The sequence below is a fragment of the Oreochromis niloticus genome, linkage group LG5, assembly GCF_001858045.2.
Source record: "Oreochromis niloticus isolate F11D_XX linkage group LG5, O_niloticus_UMD_NMBU, whole genome shotgun sequence".
Classification (NCBI taxonomy): domain Eukaryota; kingdom Metazoa; phylum Chordata; class Actinopteri; order Cichliformes; family Cichlidae; genus Oreochromis; species Oreochromis niloticus.
This window is the reverse complement of record NC_031970.2, coordinates 3919011-3940871: the sequence shown is the minus strand read 5'-3', so window position 1 is coordinate 3940871 and position 21861 is coordinate 3919011. Positions and strand designations below refer to the sequence as shown.

The 21861-nt window shown below is 40.8% G+C and overlaps 2 protein-coding genes across 5 annotated transcripts; both read right to left on the bottom strand.

The window, feature by feature from the left end:
- Nucleotides 1-11334: 11334 nt before the first annotated feature.
- Nucleotides 11335-13840, bottom strand: LOC109194354 (sentrin-specific protease 1). 4 transcript variants are annotated; one of them, XM_019356033.1, is made up of 11 exons: nucleotides 13712-13840; nucleotides 13590-13637; nucleotides 13426-13509; nucleotides 13251-13316; nucleotides 13003-13094; nucleotides 12452-12512; nucleotides 12302-12352; nucleotides 12168-12212; nucleotides 12019-12083; nucleotides 11834-11942; nucleotides 11335-11716 (listed from the first exon to the last, which is right to left on the bottom strand). In XM_019356033.1, the coding sequence occupies exons 1-9, from the start codon at nucleotides 13721-13723 to the stop codon at nucleotides 12036-12038; spliced, it is 507 nt and encodes a 168-aa protein (XP_019211578.1). In that variant the 5' UTR covers nucleotides 13724-13840; the 3' UTR covers nucleotides 11335-11716; nucleotides 11834-11942; nucleotides 12019-12035. The 4 variants fall into 4 exon arrangements, 2 of the variants coding, with proteins under 2 accessions (XP_019211578.1, XP_019211577.1); XR_003220271.1 differs by lacking the exon at nucleotides 13003-13094 and having other exon boundaries at nucleotides 13394-13509; XR_002060640.1 differs by lacking the exon at nucleotides 13003-13094.
- Nucleotides 13841-13920: 80 nt separating this feature from the next.
- Nucleotides 13921-15128, bottom strand: LOC109200465 (uncharacterized). The gene is made up of 3 exons (XM_019356035.2): nucleotides 14478-15128; nucleotides 14310-14378; nucleotides 13921-14093 (listed from the first exon to the last, which is right to left on the bottom strand). Exons 1-3 carry the CDS (start codon nucleotides 15016-15018, stop codon nucleotides 13921-13923), a joined length of 783 nt encoding a protein of 260 aa, XP_019211580.1. The 5' UTR covers nucleotides 15019-15128.
- Nucleotides 15129-21861: the final 6733 nt, after the last annotated feature.

The window sequence follows — 21861 nt, the reverse complement described above, 5'->3', positions numbered from 1 at the left end:
AAATCTTTTGACAATAATAATGTAATTACATCTTTGTTTAGTTTGTTGTTGAGTTTGTTCAGGTCAGTTATGTCTGTTTTTTTTGCAAAAGTGTTAGTGTTCCAAAAATAATAATGCATCCAAATTAATGTTCTTATCAATTATTGACCTATTCAAGGCTGTAACCTCATGTCAAATAATCTATTTGCAACTAATTTTTTGAAAATATTGCATATTATGGGTTTCCCCCCCCCAAAAAACAGGGTTTTTTTATGACAATAAAGCCATAAAATTCAAATGCTGCAGGAAGAAGAACAACAAAGTGATGACGGATGTTTGTGCTTCAAACTGGAAAACCAGCAGAAAATCACAGCAGCATTTACCACTACAGTGTGCCAATCACTCATAATTCCTAGACATGTCAATCAGGTAGGAATGAAGTAAGACATTAATAGAAATAAAGATTTTGACATGTAGCCCTTTCCTTGCTTAAATCATTGTTAATATTTTTGAAAAATTAACCTGTGATAAGACATAGCTTATCAAGATAGAATATGCTAGATAGAACTGTAAAGTGTAGAAGTAAATTTAAATCTTATTTGGTATACAAAGAGGTGTTTACAAAGGTTATAAAGCTAGTTATGTAGCTATTTGGTGGTTACTTGTTTTGATATTCACATGTTTACACGTTTGAATGTTTAGGCATGCATATTCAAACCAGTAATAAGTATGTGTTATATCTACCTAGTTGTTTTCCCTGTTCTGATCTGAGTATAAGATTTCCTGGCTTCTGAGAGGCCAGTGAAGTATTCATGAGGGCGGCACACAGGAAGTGTTTTTTGTTGTTGCTGTGTGCTGAGAGTAAAGAGGCTGCTAAAAAGTTATCCGTCTCCCTCTTGCTGTTCCTAATTATTCAGAGAGATTCCAAACCATCTAGTGAACCCTCACGTTACATCTGGTGGCAGCGGTGGGATTTATTTTCTTGATGGCTTGTGTATTTGGTGAGTTTTACTCCCAAGCTGCGGATACGATCGTTTTTTTTCCGCTGGGATTTTCCCTCTCTGTGAACAGCTGATGAACTGAAATAATAACAGTAATAATTTTTTGGAGATAGTAAGGATTGTTGCAGCTTTTCTCTCTGTTTTTGTGATTTTTTTGAGCTGGATATTTGTTGGGAACATGTCGGCTGACGAGAGTGAATCTGTGCACGAGCTGCGCTCTTCTCCTGTGCCGCATTCGAGGTCAGTGGATGCATTACGGACTGTTGCTGCTCCCGCCACCATACCGTCTCTGGTGCCCTGACAATAGATCTTCCACCTGTTTTTAAAGGAGATGGGACTGAATCTTTTACAAGTTGGTCTCGTCGCTTTGAAGTGGCGGTGCAAGCTATGACTCCACCTGAGGTAGATTTGGCAACTGTGATGTCCTCTGTTCTGCCTACTCGTCTAGCAGATGCTGCATTTTGTACTGGGACAGTTTGCCTTCATCAACCCAGAAAGACTATGATCTATGAAGGATAAGCTGAAAGAGGTTTTCGGTCCAAAATATTCTCTCCGTTCTTCCAGACACATGGAATGCTCGCCCCCGGAAACCAGGTGAAAGTTTGGATGTATACAGCGCAGATATTACCCGTCTGTGCTTGAAGCTTTCCCTAACTATGACTACAATGCCTTGGAAGGGGAAAATTTGCCGTTTTGTGCTGGGTTGGACCCCACCTTGCAATCTAAGATTCATGAGATGGGTGCAAGGATCTTGACGGACCCTGCGCATTGCCAGTCGTTGGAGAGAGCACGGGCAGCATTGCAACTTACAGCTGCAGATCCTCTCCTATTCCGTCTTCAGAACAGGTTGCTATGATACGTCCTCAGCCTACTGATGCTAAACTCCTTCAAGCGGTTGAGAGCTCACGCTTACTGTAACCAGCCTGAAACATGAAGTACAGCAGTTACGGGAGAAACAGAGTTACCTTGCCCAATGTTTGACTCCAGTCATGATAGATCCTCCTCTTCCAATGTTCAGTACAGCACCCGCAGTGCATCCCCGTCGCCTTATCATGCCGGACAACATCCCAGACTATTGGTCGCCCGAGAGGCGTTATCATCGTGATCCAGAGTCTCACCGTGAACGTCCTTCTTCCCCTGTTCCCCGGAGGTTCAATGAGTGGGACAAATTGAGAAACACGATCAACGCACATTCCAATCCCAACGGCCCTCCCAGTATTCCAGTACGATTACCCTGACAATGACAGATACCGACGCAGTCCCAGTCCTGCTCCACGTAGAGTTAGAGATGCAGGGTCCTACAGTAGGACCAGTGTTCGTTTCCAGTCCCCGGAAAGGCCTGCACATTTCACCTCCGGCCCACAGGGAAACGTTCATTAGCTGCTGTTGAGGGCAAACATCAGCTACAGTATCAGAGCCCCAATACAATATCCCCCAGTTCCCCTCAGACTCTGATGGATCAGTCTCCTCTAATGTCTTGGCTATTGTCGAGGGCATTGAAGTGTGTGCTCTAATTGACTCTGGTTCCTTTGTCTCCCTTGTGAGTGAAGATTTTCGAAACTCTCATCCAGCTTGAAAAAAACGGCCTATGGTAGCATCCTCTGTGCCAGCTCGTTCAGTCAATGGAGAACGTCTGGAAATCTTAGGCAAGTTAACCGTTGGTATTAGGGTCTCAGGTATGGCAGCAGACTTTGAATCCTCAGAGGTGCAGCCATCATACTAGGTTGGGATTTTCTGCAGAGGCACCATGCTCTTCTCGACCTCAAAAACAAAGTACTGCAACTGTGGACATGAAATTCCCCTGTTGCCCAAAGGACATGAGGTGGCTGCCTGCTGTAATGTTTCTGTGTTAGCGCCAACCAAAATCCCAGCTATGAGCGAAACTCTGATCACAGCCTGTGTGTCAGCAGCCACACCGGCTTCACCTGTGTATGATTCGACTCTGCCGGTAGAAATCGATGAAACAAACTGTCACACTCCCAGGTTCAGTCCCTGAAATCACTTCTCCAGAAGTATTCAGGAATCTTCAGTAAGCACTCAGAAGACAGAGGTCACACAGGCATAATCAAGCATCATATTCACACAGGTGATGCTACACCGATTAAACAAAGAGCCTGTAGAGTGACACCCGAACAGAGAGCTGAAATACAGACTCAAGTTGACAACCTTTTAAAGGCAGGGTCATCGAAGAAAGCTACAGCCCATGGCTGCCCCATTGTGTTGGTGCGAAAGAAAAATGGTACGTGCGTTTCTGTCTCGACTATAGAAACTCAATGCAGTGACAATCAAAGACTCTCATCCTCTTCCAAGGTTGATGATGCACTGGATGCTCTGTCAGTTCTGCCTGGTTCTCCACAATGGACCTTCAACATGGCTATTGGCAGGTTGAACTGGAAGAGAAGGATCGTGAGAAAACTGCTTTCACAACCGGCAGTGGACTTACCACTTCACGGTTATGCCATGGACTCACAAACGCTCCAGCCACATGTCAGCGGTTAATGGAGATGGTACTTCGTGGCCTTCCCTGGAAAACCTGCTTAGTGTATTTGGATGATGTCCTCATTTACAGCCGCTTTCGCAGAACATCTCCAGCACTGGAAGAAATTTTCAGCAGATCCAGGCAAGTGCTTGAAGCTAAACCCCTCAAAATGCTGTTTTGCCAAAATCAGGTACAATTTCTGGGCCACATGTATCAAAAAATGGCATTCAGCCTGACCCCAGAAATGTGAACAGTGTGCAACCCTGGCCTATTCCACAAACAGCGACAGAAGTAAGGTCATTCCTTGGACTTTGTTCATATTATCGCAAGTTCATTCAAACTTTGCACACCACAGTGTTCCCCTACATGCTCTCACTGAAAACATGCAACTTTCAATGGACTTCTCAGTCCAGGATGCATTCATGTATCTGAAACATGCCCTCTCAAAACCTCCAGTGGTTTCATTTCCTGACTTCACATTGCCATTTTCTCTGTATACTGATGCTTCAAGCACAGCTATTGGCAGTGTACTAGCTCAAAAACAGGACAGCAAGAGAAAGTCATTGCCTATGCTAGCCATGCGCTTACAAAGGCAGAAAGAAAGTGGTCGACTTATGATCGAGAACTCTGGGCCATTGTTTGGGCAGTTAGACATTTTCGTCACTATCTCTACAAGCAGCCATTTGTTATTGTCACGGATCACAAGCCCCTCCTGGGTCTTCGGAAATACCCATGACAGTGATAGAACTGGTCGCCGTGCTCGCTGGGCTCTTGAACTTGATCCTTTTGAATGGACGGTGATTCATAAAGATGGCCACCGCCACCTCAATGTGGACGCACTGTCACGTCGCCCTGTCACTGGTGAAACCGTAGAGCAGGACACGGTCTGCACTGCTTCTGCTAACTTGAAACCTGAAGAAAGGTGCATAGGTCCTGCAGGCCTCTCCAACCATAGTCCTTGCAGTACTGACCGAAAACACATTCCATGCAATGACTTTCCTGATCCACGACTGCAGTGTGCAGCGCTATCTGTTTCATCCACATTTGTGCTTGAGCTGCCTGAAGATGATCTCAAAAGTGAACAACAAAAAGATCCTGTACTGTCAGAAGTCATTGGCTGGAAAGCTAGGGGTCGGAAACCACCCTACTGGCGTATGAAAAGGTGCCCACCTCAGGAAAAAGTGCTATGGCATGAGTACTGTAGACTTACCTTTCACAATGGCTTACTCTGTCGTAAAGCTTTCAACCCGTCCCAAAAGTCAGTGTTGCATCAGTTGGTTGTTCCTGAATCTTTAAAAGACACTGTCCTATAGCTGCTGCACGGCAACCCAGTGTCCGGTCACCTATCAGCAGATAAGGTCCTGAAACGTGCTCAGCAGCTATATTACTGGCCATTCATGTCACGTGACATCAGAACATGGTGCACACAATGCACTCCATGTGATGCCAGACGGAATCCCACACCTCATTACAGAGCTCCAATGAAAACGATTGTTGCTACGGAGCCATTTCAAAAGGTGGCAGATGACATACTTGAACTCCCCATTACGAGTCGTGGCAACAGGTATGTGCTCGTTGTTCAAGACTATTTCTCGAAATATGTCAATCTCTATGCTATCCAGACCAACGTGCCACAACAGTTGCAAAATGCCTGTTTGACAACTTCATCTGTCAGAATGGCGTCCCTGAAATGCTGCACACAGACCAAGGACGTCAATTTGAATCTGACCTGGTGAAACACCTGTGTCAGCTGCTAGGCATCCAGAAGACACGGACCAGCCCATATCACCCTCAATGTGATGGGATGGTTGAGAGGTTCAACCGAACACTTATTGACCAGTTAGCTAAGTTACTCCTTCAGCAGCCTGGGGAATGGGATGACTGCCTCAATCAAGTTGCTTTGGCTTACAACACCAGTCCTCACTCTACCACGGGGTTTACGCCATTCTTTCTCACACATGGACATGAGGCACGGATGCCTGCTAATATGCTGTTGCCTACCAACATGCCAGCATCATCTACTTCTGCGTCTCCTGCTGACTACGTCACCCAGTTGACTCAGAGACTTCAGTCTGCCTTCAGCACTGCTGCATGGAACAGGATTGTGCCCACAACCAGCAGAAACAACTGTACGATAGGGGCATCAAACACACTCCTTATGTTCTGGGTGACTTGGTGTGGTTAAATGACCCACTACAGCAAAGCAGAAACTTGCTCCACATTGGAAGGGCCCCTTTGAGATATTGGATTGCCTTGGAACAGATGGGGAAAACCCTGGTGTCATGTACAGGATTCGTTACCTCCTGGACCAATCAGACAAGACTCAATTGTTCACTACAATCGTCTCAGGCCTTACAATGCACCTGTCCCTAAAGGTGGAACCAACTCGCCTGCTGGTGACATACCTGTACAGCCCCAGATTCCACATTTGACTGCATTATCAGGTGCTTTGCCCTTCACAGCTTCAAAATCTGCAGCTAAAGGGAGCTGGAATGTTCAGGGCCGCAGCCCTGCAACCTCATCAGACCCTGAGGTTTGTCAGCTACCACCTCTAAACCAGTCACGACCCCATTCCCACTCTCCTTTGTCCCCTTCTCCTCGATCTGAGACTGTAACTACTTCCCCCTCTGGCCATGTGGTGATACACCAATCAGACATTGTCCCCTCACCTTCTCATCGAGTACCTGGTGTTTCACGGCGATGTGGGAGACGTCAAGTTGTGCCTCCCAGATACCTCAAGGACTATGTTTTGAACTGAACTTGTTTTTGGTTTTGCTGTTGTTTTATTGTTGCCCCCTTGCTCGCAGCATGTTGTTTGGGAAACGGGGACGTTTCTTATGTGAGGGGGGGAAGAAAATGTAAAGTGTAGAAGTAAATTTAAATCTTATTTGGTATACAAAGAGGTGTTTACAAAGGTTATAAAGCTAGTTATGTAGCTATTTGGTGGTTACTTGTTTGATATCACATGTTTACACGTTTGAATGTTTAGGCATGCATATTCAAACCAGTAATAAGTATGTGTTATATCTACCTAGTTGTTTCCCTGTTCTGATCTGAGTATAAGATTTCCTGGCTTCTGAGAGGCCAGTGAAGTATTCATGAGGGCGGCACACAGGAAGTGTTTTTTTTGTTGTTGCTGTGTGCTGAGAGTAAAGAGGCTGCTAAAAAGTTATCCGTCTCCCTCTTGCTGTTCCTAATTATTCAGAGAGATTCCAAACCATCTAGTGAACCCTCACGTTACAGAACCATAAAACTAAAGATGAACCAAACTGTTCACAATTTTATCTAGCTCTCAGTTTTAAGAAAGGCTGGTGACCCCTGTTATAGAGTCTGACAGCTGCGGGGATTATATACAAATATTCAACTATACCAGAATTAAACCAGGTCTAAATAAAAAAAAAAGGAGTGAGTATCACTACAAAGATTAACCCACAGTGGTTCTCATATCACAGTTTGATATCAGCAAACACTGAGAGCATACACTGATAGACACCACAGCCATGCTATCATTGCGAACACTGATAACAGCATAAATCGAATTAAATCGGTACTTGATGAGACCTTTTGAGTATCACTAGAAATATTATAAACAGTCATCTCCGTACCACATTTTGCTATCAGTAAACACCGACGGCATTCACTGATAGCATACCACATCCATGTTAGCAGTGTATAAACGGATGGTTTAGCATATATTAGCACAGGTATCAATAAAGGACTACCGTATTAAACACTTTTACTAACCTCAGGCAGATGGACAGGCGCTCTGCAGGTGGGATTGAGCGCCTGTAGTTGGTGGGCGTTTCTCAATATGCGTACTTGTGTGTACTTGCGTTCTCGTGTACTCGTGATACGTCATCAGTTGGAGACCAAGTACTGTTCCAATTCGAAGTACGCGTCAAGCCGAGAACGCGAAAAAGTCCCGGATGTGTTCTCGCTCCGCCCGTTTTATCGAGCATGCATCGGTGTGGACTTGGTACAGCTAAATATCCCAGAATGCATTTCGTCCAAAACTCAACAGCGGACTCCCGGCACATCGTTTTCAACCCCCCCCCCCCGGTCGCGGACTTCTCACTACTCAGGTTAAAGAAACCCCAGCAGCTGTCTATAGTATTGAGTGTCCACTAGAATAGAAATAAAAGCGTTCTAACATCTCACCTGCTTGTTTTTATTAAGGTATGTACACGTATGTACATGTACACTATTTTTATCAATAGAGGTTTCACTACTGAGGTTAAAAATGATATATAAGTCACTTAGATCACTTCTAAATGTTAATGTTTGGTTTATTTCAGTGTTTTATTTGTTCCTGAGTAAACCGGTTTGGCTGTGATTAAAGTTAAGCTTCATAACATGTTACTCACAGTTAAATTAGGAGGGACGGCAGTAAAAACTCCGGACCTGTGACATCATCATGTACGCAGGTGTTCCAATTGTACATATCGCGAGTCCGTGCTCGCGTTCTCGGCGGGTACGTACTCCCGTGCGTTCTCGGCGAGTACGTACTCACCGAGAATGCGCGTACTCGCGTACTTGAGAATTGAGAAACGGCCTCTCTCTTCAAGCGCTAGCTCGACAGGTGCCATCTAGCAAAGATACCGTCTGGCAAAACTTCCTCCCACATTCCTCCCACATTTCCGGTTCACGCGCGTCAAAATATGCAATTTGAGGCACGATTGATTTTTCTTGGACACGCGTCGAGGTGCGAATGTGCACACGTCAAATTAGGGGTGTCTGGGGCGTTTTCGCTCGCGTCTATCGCGTTCGGTGTGAACACATCGTAAGTTTGCTTTGTTTTCTTCTTTAACAGTTTGTCTTTAGGAACTTTACTGTTTGTTCAGCTCATGTTTGAGTTCTTCACACAACAAACTGTGTGTGTTTGTATTTCCGGTCTCTCCATTAAAGTCAGTGTGTAATGTTTCCTGGCTAACATCAGCTGTGTGCAGCTTAGTTCCGGCACAAATCTGCCGCTCCATAGTTCATGGTAACGGACTCACAGCTGGACCAACGAGGCCAAGTGTGTCCGCCACTCTGAGCTACGTTCGTGTTTGTGTTCTTATAATTTGTACTTTGTGAGTTCACTCAGAGTCCACAGAGGACGCACCGTACGTGATGATGTCACAACCCTTTACCTCCTTTACTGTCACTGTGATTAATATTTACACACGACATGAGACACCTGACAGCATGTTAACGCTAAGCTGACGCTAAACTAACGCTAAACTAATGTTAAGCTAGCCAAGAACCCAGAGTGATGTTAAAGCTGAGTAAACGCTGACCCCAGCAAGAGCACCTGGCTGCAGCCACTGGGGAGTGCCATATTACCTCCACACTAACTGGAAACACGTGACCTCCACAGTAGCCAGAAACACATGACCTCCACCGTAACCGGAAACACGTAACTTCAGTTAAATTGACTTTGACAGCGAAAACTAAATTGCGTTTTTGTTACTATTGATGCTGCTGAGAAATAAAAATGGTTCTAAGTTGGGGGGTTTTAATACTCTGGGTTTGTTAAAAAAAATCACCATCCCCTTAGCTTGTTTGTGGCCAAAAGTGTCCATGTGTTATGTTTTTTGTATTTGTATCTTTGCTACTTTTTCTGCATAAAGGTTTTTTCATAAGTATAAAATGATCATTACTTTTTACATTTTAATCCTTCAAACACCCTTTTCTGGTACAATGCATTTGTTTGAAGACAACCTCAAAACTCACCATTTCAAATATCAGCAGTGCTACTGGAAATTATTGTACAGTGGTCCCTCGCTATAACGCGGTGCACCTTCCGCGACACTCTCTGTTTCGCTGATTTTTATTTTATTTTTTACAGCACATCGTGTTGTGCATTCTGATTGCTGTAGACCATTGTCAATCAATCTAGTCCAGTGTCTCCTGTACAGCAGCTGTCCCCAACAGGTCCACGGACCGGTACCGGTCCGTGAGTCATTTGGTACCGTTCCGCGAGAGTTGAGGCTCCGGTGTGAAATGTATGGCTGTAGTTGTGTATCTTATTTTGAAAGAACTATTTATGCGTTACCATAGCGACCAGAGAGCATTAAGAAGCAGAGAGGAGGATGTTACTGTCATTGTTGTTGGCGCACAGCTGAATTCACGTTTATTACTATATTTACAGAATACCACAGTTTCTTTTTTAGTCTTTTGTTGTATTTATTCGCAACACCTTAAAGGCCGGTCCGTGAAAATATTGTCTGACATTAAAGTGGTCCGTGGTGCAAAAAAGGTTGGGGACCGCTGTACAGTACAGAATGTGTTTAGCTTGTCGAATTTACATAAATCTTCGATCGCTAGCAGTGTAACCCTGAAGTGCTGCACTGTATGTTTGTAAGTTTTCTCCCAAACAAACACAACAATGCCGACGAAACATTTTGCACCGCCAAAGGCACCTTTTGGTTTCATTCCATAATACTGGACTTATGTTTCTACGAAGGTTTGAACTCTAAGAGTGTTTGAACAAAAGAGAAAAGTGTGAAAATGTTCGTGCCTGTCTGAGAAAAGTGTATAAAGCATGTAGTGAGGGGGTTTTACAGTCTTAACATCTATAATAATTGTAAAAAATAAAGTTGGCTACTTCATGGATTTCACCTACCGCGGGTTATTTTTAGAACGTAACTCCTGCGATAAACGAGGGACTGCTGTATTAATAGTACAGTCTGGGACATCTAATTGATTAACATCAACATTGATTATTATGCACTGTTATTTTTGTTCAAGGAGAGCAAAAAATATAAAACTCTCTCAGCTTGTTTGTTGCCAAAAATGGCCACTTTTTGTGTATGTTCACAAAATGCTATAAAATGTATATTTCTTAAAACATTTATCTACTTTTACCGACATGACTCTTTAAAATAGCACCAGTCCTTTTTATCAAAATCAAAATTGTATCTAAATTTTTTACTCTTTATAGCCAGTTAGGTTATATATTACAATTAACTTTTCAGATAAAACGGTGATAAAGTCCTAATGTTTTCATGAAACTTCCTTTTTTTTTTTTTTTTTTTTTTTTTTTTTTACATCTGAGCATCGGGGAAAAGGCTGTCTTGCAATTGTTGAGGTCACTAGTGTGTGCCCCATTTCCTCCAGGATCACTCTCTTTATAGGTTTTAGTGGACTCCTAGTACTGTGAAGTGGTTTCATTGGACAAAGGCATTGTATTCCAAGATCTGGGAGATTGTAGAAATGAGCAGTAATGCCCTTCTTACCATCTTTCCAGAAAAATAAGTGATCTAGAAGCTGTTAGGCTTACTTACAGCAGCAGCACTTTCTGCACCTGCATAAAGTCCAGGACACATTTACTAACAGTGTTTGTTGCTGTATGTGCTGCAGCTTTGAATTTTTTATTAATATATATTTTGTTAATATTTTGGCTATGGTGTCTTGTTATGAAATGTACAAGAGTAAAAGTGTTTTTAGCATGTGCTTCAAAGCTAAGTTTGACTGGGAAACTCAAAGCTTAATACTCTGTATCAACAGAAATTCACTGCAGCCTGTGTAATATTTGATGCGTCATAATTTATTCTACTCTATCTTGCAAATACATATTTGTGTGGCAATGTCATGTACAACACACACAACTATTAGATCCTTAAGATCAAACCTGTGTCATTCTTTTGGTCCACTGCAGTGTAGTAGTCAAAAAAAAGAATAAGTGAAGTGGCCACAAATGGCCAGGATAGAGCCCAGAGTGTTAATGTTTAAAATGTATAAAAATATTATTGATTACAATTCTTTACTGTTAATATCAACAATAAGCTTTTTATTTTGAAATTACAAGTATAAAAAATGCTGTTACATTTACATTTAATGCTGTTACACTGTAATCCTTTATTATAAGTATGGACATGGAATCAAGTGAACAACATTTTGAAATAAGTTTAATTGGAATTTTGTACTATGCAAAAACAAAACAAAAAACAGCAACGACATATTAAACAAACAAACAAACACAGCCAGTGCCTTCATTTGTCCATTACATGTCAGACATAGCACTGACCCTTAGTCCCTGCTCATCAGCACATGCTTTCAAAAAGAGCTCCATGTCCTCTGCAAACTGAAAAACAAAGAGGAACAAGTCCCTTGCTCCAGTGTCTTCTTCCTCTGACATGTCTCTTAAGACCCTCTGCTGGTCCCCTTGATTTAAGGACAGATATTTTGGCATTGTTACGTGTCCACGGAAAAGTGCCTTATTTTGGACAACCCACTGCACAGCAGGACGCAGATCTTCAACAATTGCTGGCTCCTGTGTCAGGCAAATGGGGATAAAAACATAGCTATTTCTCTGTTGCGGAACAGTTTTTTAACAGTTATTCAAATGTCACTAACCATTTAATTACACTACTGTTTAGTGAATACTGACCTGACTGACTTCCTGGAACTTGCGCTTTTTCAGTCTGAAAATGGGCACGTGTTGTCCTTCAAGCACAGCTTTGGCTTCCTCTCTCCAGTGTGCAAATAGCTTGCCAGAGCTTAACAGAAAATTTTGATATTGTTAAGGTGTGTAAACTTTGACACAACATAGAACAGAAGTCAAAATATAAATACCTCCTGAGATCAAAGTTCTACATCAACAGCAAGGACCACAATTTACGCAAATAGGGCATGTCTGACTGTAAAATATTAATATGAAAGATATTTAACAACTTTCAAAAGATTCAAGACTCCATTGCTGTGAAAGTAAATAGGATACTTACTATAGTATAGTCAAATGGTGCATCCAGTGCCACGTACAGAGCAGACTATTTGGAAGAAAAAATAAAAATGTCATTTTTTTAGAAGCTTAAATTAGCTTCTGTATGAATCTCAAGGAAGAGAAGAGAAAAATTACCATCAGCATGAAGATCCCACAGTCAACTCCATAGTCTTGGCTTGGAAAACCCTGTATTACACATTGAAAATAAAGGCTCGTTAATAAAATTCCTTAAAAGAAGACTAGTGTAATTCATATTATTCACCATACACTTAAACTAGCACATACCTTCAAGTCAAAGCTCTTTTTTTCTGACCACTGCCCGGGAATGAGCTTCACTGCAAGATTCCTTTTTTTCAAGACAGTTACATTCACAAGTTAACAGACATCATCATGATGGGTGTGAAATGTTTATTGCTAATAGCACCAACTGTAACTACAGGCCTTAGGAACACGACCTCAACAAAACAGCATAACAAAATGAAAAAGTACAGTCACATGCTCACAGTTGGTCAAAATTAAGCATTTTCAGCTTTAATTTCAGGTTGGCATATTTTACAAACTAATATTCAATGGTGTTTTATGTTAAACTAGAACATTTGAAGACCCTACTTATGTCTGAAACTCATCTAAAGACAGCATCACTGACTTGATCAGAATGTGAAGATGAGAAATAGAATAAAATGTTGAAGCATCATGCTGATATAGTTTATTAAAAAAGCATGTGAGTGTACTGTATGTGTGAATACTCAAGATCAGCAGAACATGATCTGGGGATGCACTTAACCTGGAACACTGAACAGGTTCCTGAAAATTCTGGAACAAACCAAAAATGTGACCTCAAAAGTGAAACATATTGTTGGCCACCAAATCCTGCCTTTGTGTATAATGGGTCAAAAAAGAGGATTTCTCTTTTAGGTGGCTTCAGTACCTAAAAGACAGTTAGCCATGACTTCAAACCTGAAAACAATGTCATTGCAAGTGATCATAATCAAAGACTTTTGAAACTGCGTCATAAAAGCTTGAATACATCTCAGACACATAGCAAAATTCTAACAGTTTGTATGTGTCAAAAAACAAGACTTACACACAACTGGAAATGACCAGGTGTCCAGAGAGGGAGAACTATGATGTCCATCCTCTGAGCATCAGTCTGAAACAGAATTTTATTTTTAAGTATTCTGTATATGAACTCTCACCAAAGTTATAAAAAAAAATCATTTTGATTACTTGCTTGTTTCTTTAAAGGACGGTACACTTACAGGAAAGGACTGCAATGGATCACAGCCATAGGGTGCAAGCCAAGTCCGGGTGACATACAGATTTTCTATGTAAATGCTTATCCCCTAGAATGTAAAAAGAGCACATTTAAAACAACAACTCTTTCAATTAAAGCTTGACAATCATCATATACAACATACAGTACCTTTGACTGAACAATTTTAGTGATAAGCTCAAAACAGCCATTTCCAATCTGAAACAGAAAAAATCATCAAAAAAACGAATGTACACTTTATTGTTTCATATTCATAGAAACAAAATACTTACAGTCGATTCCATTTGTTTGTTTAAACCCAGTGTCCAAAAATCTGCCCGCGTGATGCATCCAGAAGACGTTTCAACAATCAGCTCATCTTTGGGTCTGCTGATGTCCAGAACGTAGTTGAGCTAAAAAAAAAAAACAGAGAGGTGTCATAGACTGTGGATGACAAAATCAGATAAGCACTAAAAGTTGCACTTTGCGACATCTGAAAACTTTAACATACAAGCTGTTGTTGGCCAGCGTGCGGTACAAAACACCATGATGAACGGCTGGCCAAAATGTTCTCAGGCTTTGTCAGAACTTCGCACGGTGGTCCACACAGGTCAGGAAAAGTTCCATCTGTTGACCTTCTATTGGCTTTCTTGTTGTCAACTCTTACCTGAGGTTCTATAGGGATTTTAACAGGTTTCAGACAAAACACTACAAAGAATGCATATTAAATGCATACAAATAAGCACTATTTATAGAAGGAAATTCATTTGAAACAGCATGTAACAAATTCGTTTATGAGCCCTCAACTACAACAAGATAATGAATGCAAGGTTATTATTTCACCTATATATGACAATCACCATTCAAAATAAGAAATTTTACCAGTGTTACCAGACATTGAAGGTGCTGGGTTCAACACCGTTTCTGTGGTTTCTCTGGGTTTATTGCACACCTGTGGGGCTAGGTACACAAAGAAAACAATATACACACACAGATAGGAACAAATCTAACATGTGAACAATGGTAGCGTTCTGGTCATGAGACAATGCATGTACTTACCTACGACAGCTTGACCCAGTGCCGACAATGAGATATTGATCTTTCCAAGTCGACCATGTCTTAGCTGCCTCTCCAGAAGTTTCTTGTTGGTGACAGTGTTATAATGATGAGTTATATTTCTCATCAAAAACACATGTGTAGATGGACTCATATTACTTAAAAAGTAATTGCTTTTCCTCATGTTTGCAAAGAACTGTTCAACAACTTGACTGTTCAGCCAGCCTTTCAGCTCTGGGACAAGTTGAATTCTGCGTAATATGTCCTTGGGATCTTTTGTATTTCCCTCATGAAATCTGTCATACAGGACATAATGGTCAGATGATCCAGTGACAGGATGAGGATTTTCATTTACACTATCCATCCTTTCATGTAGCCATGGAAGATTCACTTTCAGGCTTCCATCCTGTGCAGCCTTGACATTTTCCTCAGTGGGCTCAGCCAGTCGGCCTTCATGTGGATGAAATAGCAGTTTATCAGGAACCCACAAATTGGTGTGTGCCGCCAAACCCCTCGCAAAATCGTAAACACAGACATTTGGCATGTGCTTCCAGGACAGGAGAAGGTCAGCAAAATCCCGGGGACTTTTAGCACGAAGATTAAATTTAACACTGTATACAATGCCATGTGGCCATAGTATTACAGACCATCCTCCTGCAAGCAAAGATTTAAAAAGTTGTTTGTGATTGTAATTACATATTTTAATGCTGCTTCTAATAATCGCTAAGTGATGCTTACCAGAGGCACCCCATATGCTTTGAAAGACCTTATCATGCCTGCTCTTCATCTTCTCCCTCAGTCTGGTGATGAGATCAAAGCGGGAGCCTTTGGAGTCGATGTTGCATGCTTTACACAATTTTCTCACCACTCCAACCTGACAGTAATTATGGAAAACTGTAAATGGAACAACCCCAGAACTTTATGTCACATATTCTGAAAACTTCAAAGCAATGTTACCTTTTGTTTGGCGAGTTCATCCAACAGACGGTCTTCTGTGACACTGCTAAGCTTTGCTTCATGTGAAGAGCTTGTTCCTACTTTTTGAAACTCTGTGTTGAGCACAATGTCACTTGTTCGAGTTTCACTCCCGATCCATGGTGCCCAGTGCATGTAACTTGGTGGAACTGAAAATGGATTCTTCACGCCGCCTACAGAAAATGGCATGTTTTTAACTACAATCTAAATTACTTTAAAACACTGAATGACTTTCAATAAGTTTTTGCCATCACTCACTTGGAAAAAACCCACGGCTTATCATTTCCAGGTGAATAGAGTTCCAAAAACCTTCAATGTCATGTTCACCATTGAAGTCTTCCGGGGCTTTGAGGTCACTCACTATAATAAATTGACTCATAAGAACATGCACATAATGTACACAATGAACCATAAACACAAATGTACATTAAACTTACCTGCTAACTTGAACACCCCTTTTCTGTGTAAGTCCATAACTACCACAGGGGGGTGAAACCCACAGTTTATGCAGGAGTACATGTATTCTGCGTCAGTCAAAGCCTCAAAATGGCAATAAGCATGAAAAATGGTATCCCTAGAAGGAAACTTCACTCTTCTTAAGCCCTCCAATGAGTCAATGACCCTTGAAGCGGATACATGGTTCTGTAATATGACAATAGGGTGAAGAAGACTGTGATTACAGAGATATTTAAATTTGGGCACCAACATATCATAATGACACAAACACATTTTTAAAGCAATCTTCAGATGAGTATATTTTATTTTTGCGATCCTCACCTGCAGATTTTCTCTCAAAAAAAGGCAGAGTTCAAGAGACAAAACAACGTGGTTGTCAAAGTTGTGAAGCTCATCCGTCCACTCCTGGTATCTGTAGACCATGTGGCACTGAGGACACGATCTATGGTGTGTTGAAACATCTGTTAAAGACAAATCACATTAATGTCAAAACATTAGTATAGGAACAATTATAACTAATTATTTCACACTGATATTTAATCTTATTCATTAAAACTTACTCTCAGTCACTCCCATCATGCTGACAATCCTCGCTTTATTGGTAATTACAACAGCCTCATCAAGTTTTGGGTGCTCTGGGCACACCTGGCACAACGTTTCACATGGAAAGAGCTGTTTCTGATGATCCATTTTCTGTGAGATGACATTTTCTGGAAGAGATCCAGGAATTTTTTTCTCTTTAAAAATATAGCGTATACTCCTTTCGACGGCAGCATTGTCCTCAAAGGAAGAACTCTCCTGAGTCATCTGTGATGGGGTGCCTGATGATAGTGGTACAGTTGATTTGAAGATGTCTCTCTGTGTCTGGAAGAGATGCCATTTAGCTATGCTTTTATGAGGACATGATAATCGTGGCTTTGCACAAGCACAATGCCAGGTGTTCCTCAGAGCATTGTAAGTCACAAATATTCTGCCAAGACGGCAGAAACTGTGTATTTCCGGCTCAAATACAGACAAACAGATCTGTGTTGAGGATCCACCAAAATCCACCCTCACACAAAGTGGAGCATGTGCCATCTGGGCAGCTTTCTGTCTCTTTATGCATGTAGCAGCTTTGGCCTCTCCAAAAAATTTAAGGTCCACCATTTCCATCACAATGTGCTCTTGAAGAAAAACCTCCTTTACAGTTTCTCGGCAGTAATCTAGTGAGCGAAGGTGCTCACATAAACTGAAGCCTAGTCCGCTCCGCTGGGCCAGCAACTGGTATTGCTGACATTCCTCCAGCTCACATCTGATATTGTGAGACATCCCCCATGTTTTCCTCTGAACGTGAACTGGCACAGAAAACCCATGGCCATTCTCTGCACAGCAAATAACCCTGTAGTTTCATCTACACAAACACACTGCAGATGACTGGCCAGGCAAACATCTATTGATTGGTTGGAGTGCCTCCTCATCATGTGAGCCTTGTAGTTTTTTGTACGAAGAGTAAGGCCACAGTGAGGGCATGTCATTTTCATGGACTTTCCATCAGCTGCAATTTTATTGAACACAGAGGGTAGAGCATATGAATGTTCTAACAAAGATTCAGAAAATGGTTCAGATACCGAAGACAAAACCTTGGGGGGGAGACGGGGCTCCTCGAAGAGTACTGCCGGAGGAATACGGGTCTCCTCAGAGAGTTCAGCGGGGAGCAGTCCTGATAATGGTGGCTGACTTGGCATTGAAGAATGCTGGCAAGACAATAAATGCCTTGCCATATCCCCACGCCGTATGATTGTAATCTTACAGACAGGGCAGTGAAAGTGTCCTGTTGTCCTACAAGACAGCCTGCACCGGCATATCATTTTATCTGTAAGAGATGAAAAAAACAAAACAAACAAACAAACAAAAAAACCCAAACAGACGTAATTTAAATGTAGTTGTATAGAATGCAATCAGTTTATCTAACAATCAGATTGTACATGTTAACAAAAACATCCAAGCCAACCTCAATAATGAAAGCAAAATGGTGTGGATCACAAACGTTATGTCAAGAAAAGTGGTGAAAAGTAAATAAAAATATATTTTATAAAAACACTATTTTTGTTGCAGATGAATGCACTGAACTGTACAATGTCAACAGCAACTTTTAAGTCAACAAAGATACTGCAGAAGTGCTTAAAAAAGTGCATATTTATAACTATAAAGTATATTTAATACAAACATACCGTTAAAATGCAAAGCATTTTTTATATGCACACTTAGATGCTCGTCAATCTTTGCCCTGACAGTAGGGCTGAAAGTGGGGCACAGAGGGCAGTGAAAGAGTCCTCTGCAACACGTGTTGCATTCCTGCAATTCTGGCTTTAAGCCCGAATTCCAGATTGATATGTGCATCTAAAACAGAGAGAAAAACAGATAAACACCATATACACATTTAAGTTAAGGTTTTAGCAGAAATAACAATTTACAGTTGGCATGTAAGAGATTTGAGAAGAAAATTCTTGAAAAAACCCCCAAATATTTTACAAGACACTTTAATTTGTGAGATATGTTTCTATTGACATATAACAGTCAATTGAACAGGGGCTAACTAAAATCTGGGCAATAAAAAAGCTGTACAGAATAGAATAACGAATAGAAGTATTGAAAAATATATAAATCTGTTTGTGATGTAATTTACGGTGTTGACGCTAACCAAAGGTGTCACAAGTACACACGTTCCTTACTACAGTTTAGATACCTCTGTTTAAAAATAATCAAATAAAAGTAGAAGCATTGACTTGACTTTTTAGTCAAGTGGAAGTAAGAAGTACAGGGTCTAAAATATAATTTATGTACAAAATTTTGAAGTAATCTTGCGTCCAAAGCACGCGTGCGGGGGGATGATTTACAAATGTACAGATTACAAAGTACAGATACACGTGCTAAAATGTAAGAAGTAGAAGTATAAAGAAGTATACAGTAGGCACAAAAAAGTACAGCAGTAAAGTAAAGATACCAGAAAATTCTACTTAAGTACAGTATTGAAGTATTCGTTATTTTGCATCTCTGACGCCAACAATAAATCATATTCTAATGCAAAATGTGTTTTTTTTTCTTCTTCTTGCCCACAGAAGCCGTTAATCCAGCTCTCTTACTTAAACCAGGCCCAGGAAAAAGCATATCTGTGTGTTTCTCTGCCATGGAGCACGATGAAAAAAAAAAATTAAAATAAGGAGGAATGTTGTTGTAACGCAAAAAAAGTGGCAACATGATCATTGTAAGAAAACTAGACGACTCCTAGAATTATGAAATTACTATCGGCAAACTTATTTAAGAAAGACTCTGTCCCAACCTTTGCGATCCACTTGCAAGACTTCCACGGTATCCATGTGTGTTTCTGGCTACTGTGGAGGTCACGTGCTTCCGGCTACTGTGGAGGTCACGTGTATCTGGTTACTGTGGAGCTCCCCAGTGGCTGCAGCCAGACCCTTCTCAAAAAATCATGGTTTTAGTAACGCAGTAACGCAGCGTTCCTACGGGAAAGTAACGGTAATCTAATTACCGTTTTTGCAATAGTAATCCCTTACTTTACTCGTTACTTGAAAAAAGTAATCGGATTACAGTAACGCGTTACTGCCCATTTCTGCTAATAATTCCATATAATTAATTTTGATTCTCCAGCAGCCACTAGGCCCAGGATCCTCCAGCAGCCACTAAGCCCAGGATCCTCAAGCAGCCACTAGGCCCAGGATCCTCCAGCGGCCACTAGGCCCAGGATCCTCCTGCTCCACCATGCCCAGGATCCTCCAGCAACCACTCGGCCCAGGCTCCTCTAGCAAGGCACCAACAAGTAAATTGACAGTGACTTCAACAGGCCATCACAAGGTAATACCAATCTCACCATTTTCAAAATGCCGCCTAAAAAAGCAAATCCAGGAGTTGAAGAGGAGTTGGAGGAGATTAGGAAATCGCTTAATTTCATGTCTGATGAACCGAGCAAAGTGGCTAAACAACAGGGTATGCTACATGACCTAATGGATGAAATAAAACAACTAAAAAACCTCATAAAGGACAAGGACAAGAAAATAGACGACTTGGAACGGCGAATCGAGGACCTTGAACAATACACAAGAATTGATGATTTAGTCATAAGTGGACTGGAGACGCAACACCGAACCTACACCAGAGTAACAGCTGGCGGAGGTAAAGACGGTGAAGATGCCCCAGTAGAGGAGCTGCAAATGCTTGAACAGCAAGTGATAAAATTCCTTCAAACAAAGAATGTAAGTATTCAGAGCCATCATATCGCAGCATGCCACACGCTCCCCAGAAAAGACAGTAAAACAAAGCCAGCAATTATTCTTCGGTTTGTGAGTCGCAAAACAAAGATTGAGTTACTGAAACAGGGTAAGAAGCTAAAAGGGACCGCTGTGTATTTAAATGAACATTTAACGAAAAAGACTGCTGAAATTGCAAGACAGGCACGCAGCCTGAGAAAACAAAATAAGATACAAGCGACCTGGACGAGGAACTGCAAAGTAATGATAAGACTAAATGGCACTCCTGAAGAAGCGAAAGTTGTGATGATAAGAAAACTCAAAGACTTAGAGCAATATAAATAATCAGGAATCTACTATGGAATCTATTGGAAAAGTGACGATTGGATAATGAACAATGGGTATGGAAAGTGTTTGTGGCCTTATGGCTCAAAAAACAATGGAAAAAACAACAACAAAAATAAAAAACACATAAATGACAAGTTTGGACACAGATTATAGGTTTCCATTCAAAGATATTGAAGAGGAAGAATTTGATTATGAAAAGGACTGTCAAGTTGGTTATTTTGCCACACACGCTGAGAAAACGAACTTCAAAACGTTTAACTATGCAGAGCACAACATGCATGACCCTGAAAGTAACATTGACCCAGATAACCACTTCTACAATAACAACAATAATACTTGTGAGTACTATACAGACGACCAGTTCAATATGAATATTAAAATGGCAAATGCATTGTCGGTCATACAGTTCAATAGTAGAAGCCTGTATAAAAATTTTTCTAAAATCACAGAATGTTTAAGTTGAAAAAGTTTAATATAATTGCAATATCAGAAACATGGCTCGATAATGAGAAAGCTAGTGAAATGGGACTGGAAGGATACGAATTATTTAGAATGAACAGGGTCAATAAAAAAGGAGGCGGTGTTGCTTTATATGTAGATAAAGTTTTGAAATGTAGTCTGATTGAATGTATGTCAAGCACCATAGATAACGTATTGGAATGTGTTACTATTGAAATCCATGTTGAAAAAGCTAGCAATATAATTATAAGTTGCATCTATAGGACACCAGGATCATGCCTTGAGACATTCAATGAAAAACTTGCTGCTATGTTTAGCAACCTAAATGATAAAAAAGTGCAAATAATTTGTGGTGATTTTAATATAGATTTGCTAAACCCAAACGGACATCAGAAAACAACAGATTTCATCAGTACAATGTATAGTAACTGCCTTTTCCCTGTAATTATAAAACCAAGTAGAATAACAATTGATACAGCTACATTGATAGATAATATATTCACAAATAAAATTGACCATGAAATAGTAGGTGGACTATAAGTGATCATCTTCCTGTTTTTCCAATTTTTCAAAATTATTTTGGGATTAAAACTAAACAAAAGAATCAAACATTTGATATGATACGACATAGAACAACAAGAGCCATTGCTGCCCTCCAGGTGGACTTAAAGGAACACAATTGGAATGAGGTTTTTGCAAATGAAGATTCAAATAGTGCATATGATGCATTCCTATCAACTGTAATTTCACTATATGAAAAACATTGTCCTTTAATGAAAATCACTAGAAAGCATCACAGATCAAATAAGCCATGGATCACAAAGGGGATAGAAGATGCATGTAAAAAGAAAAATAATCTATATAAGAGATTCATAAAACAGAGGACAAAAGATGCTGAAATAAAG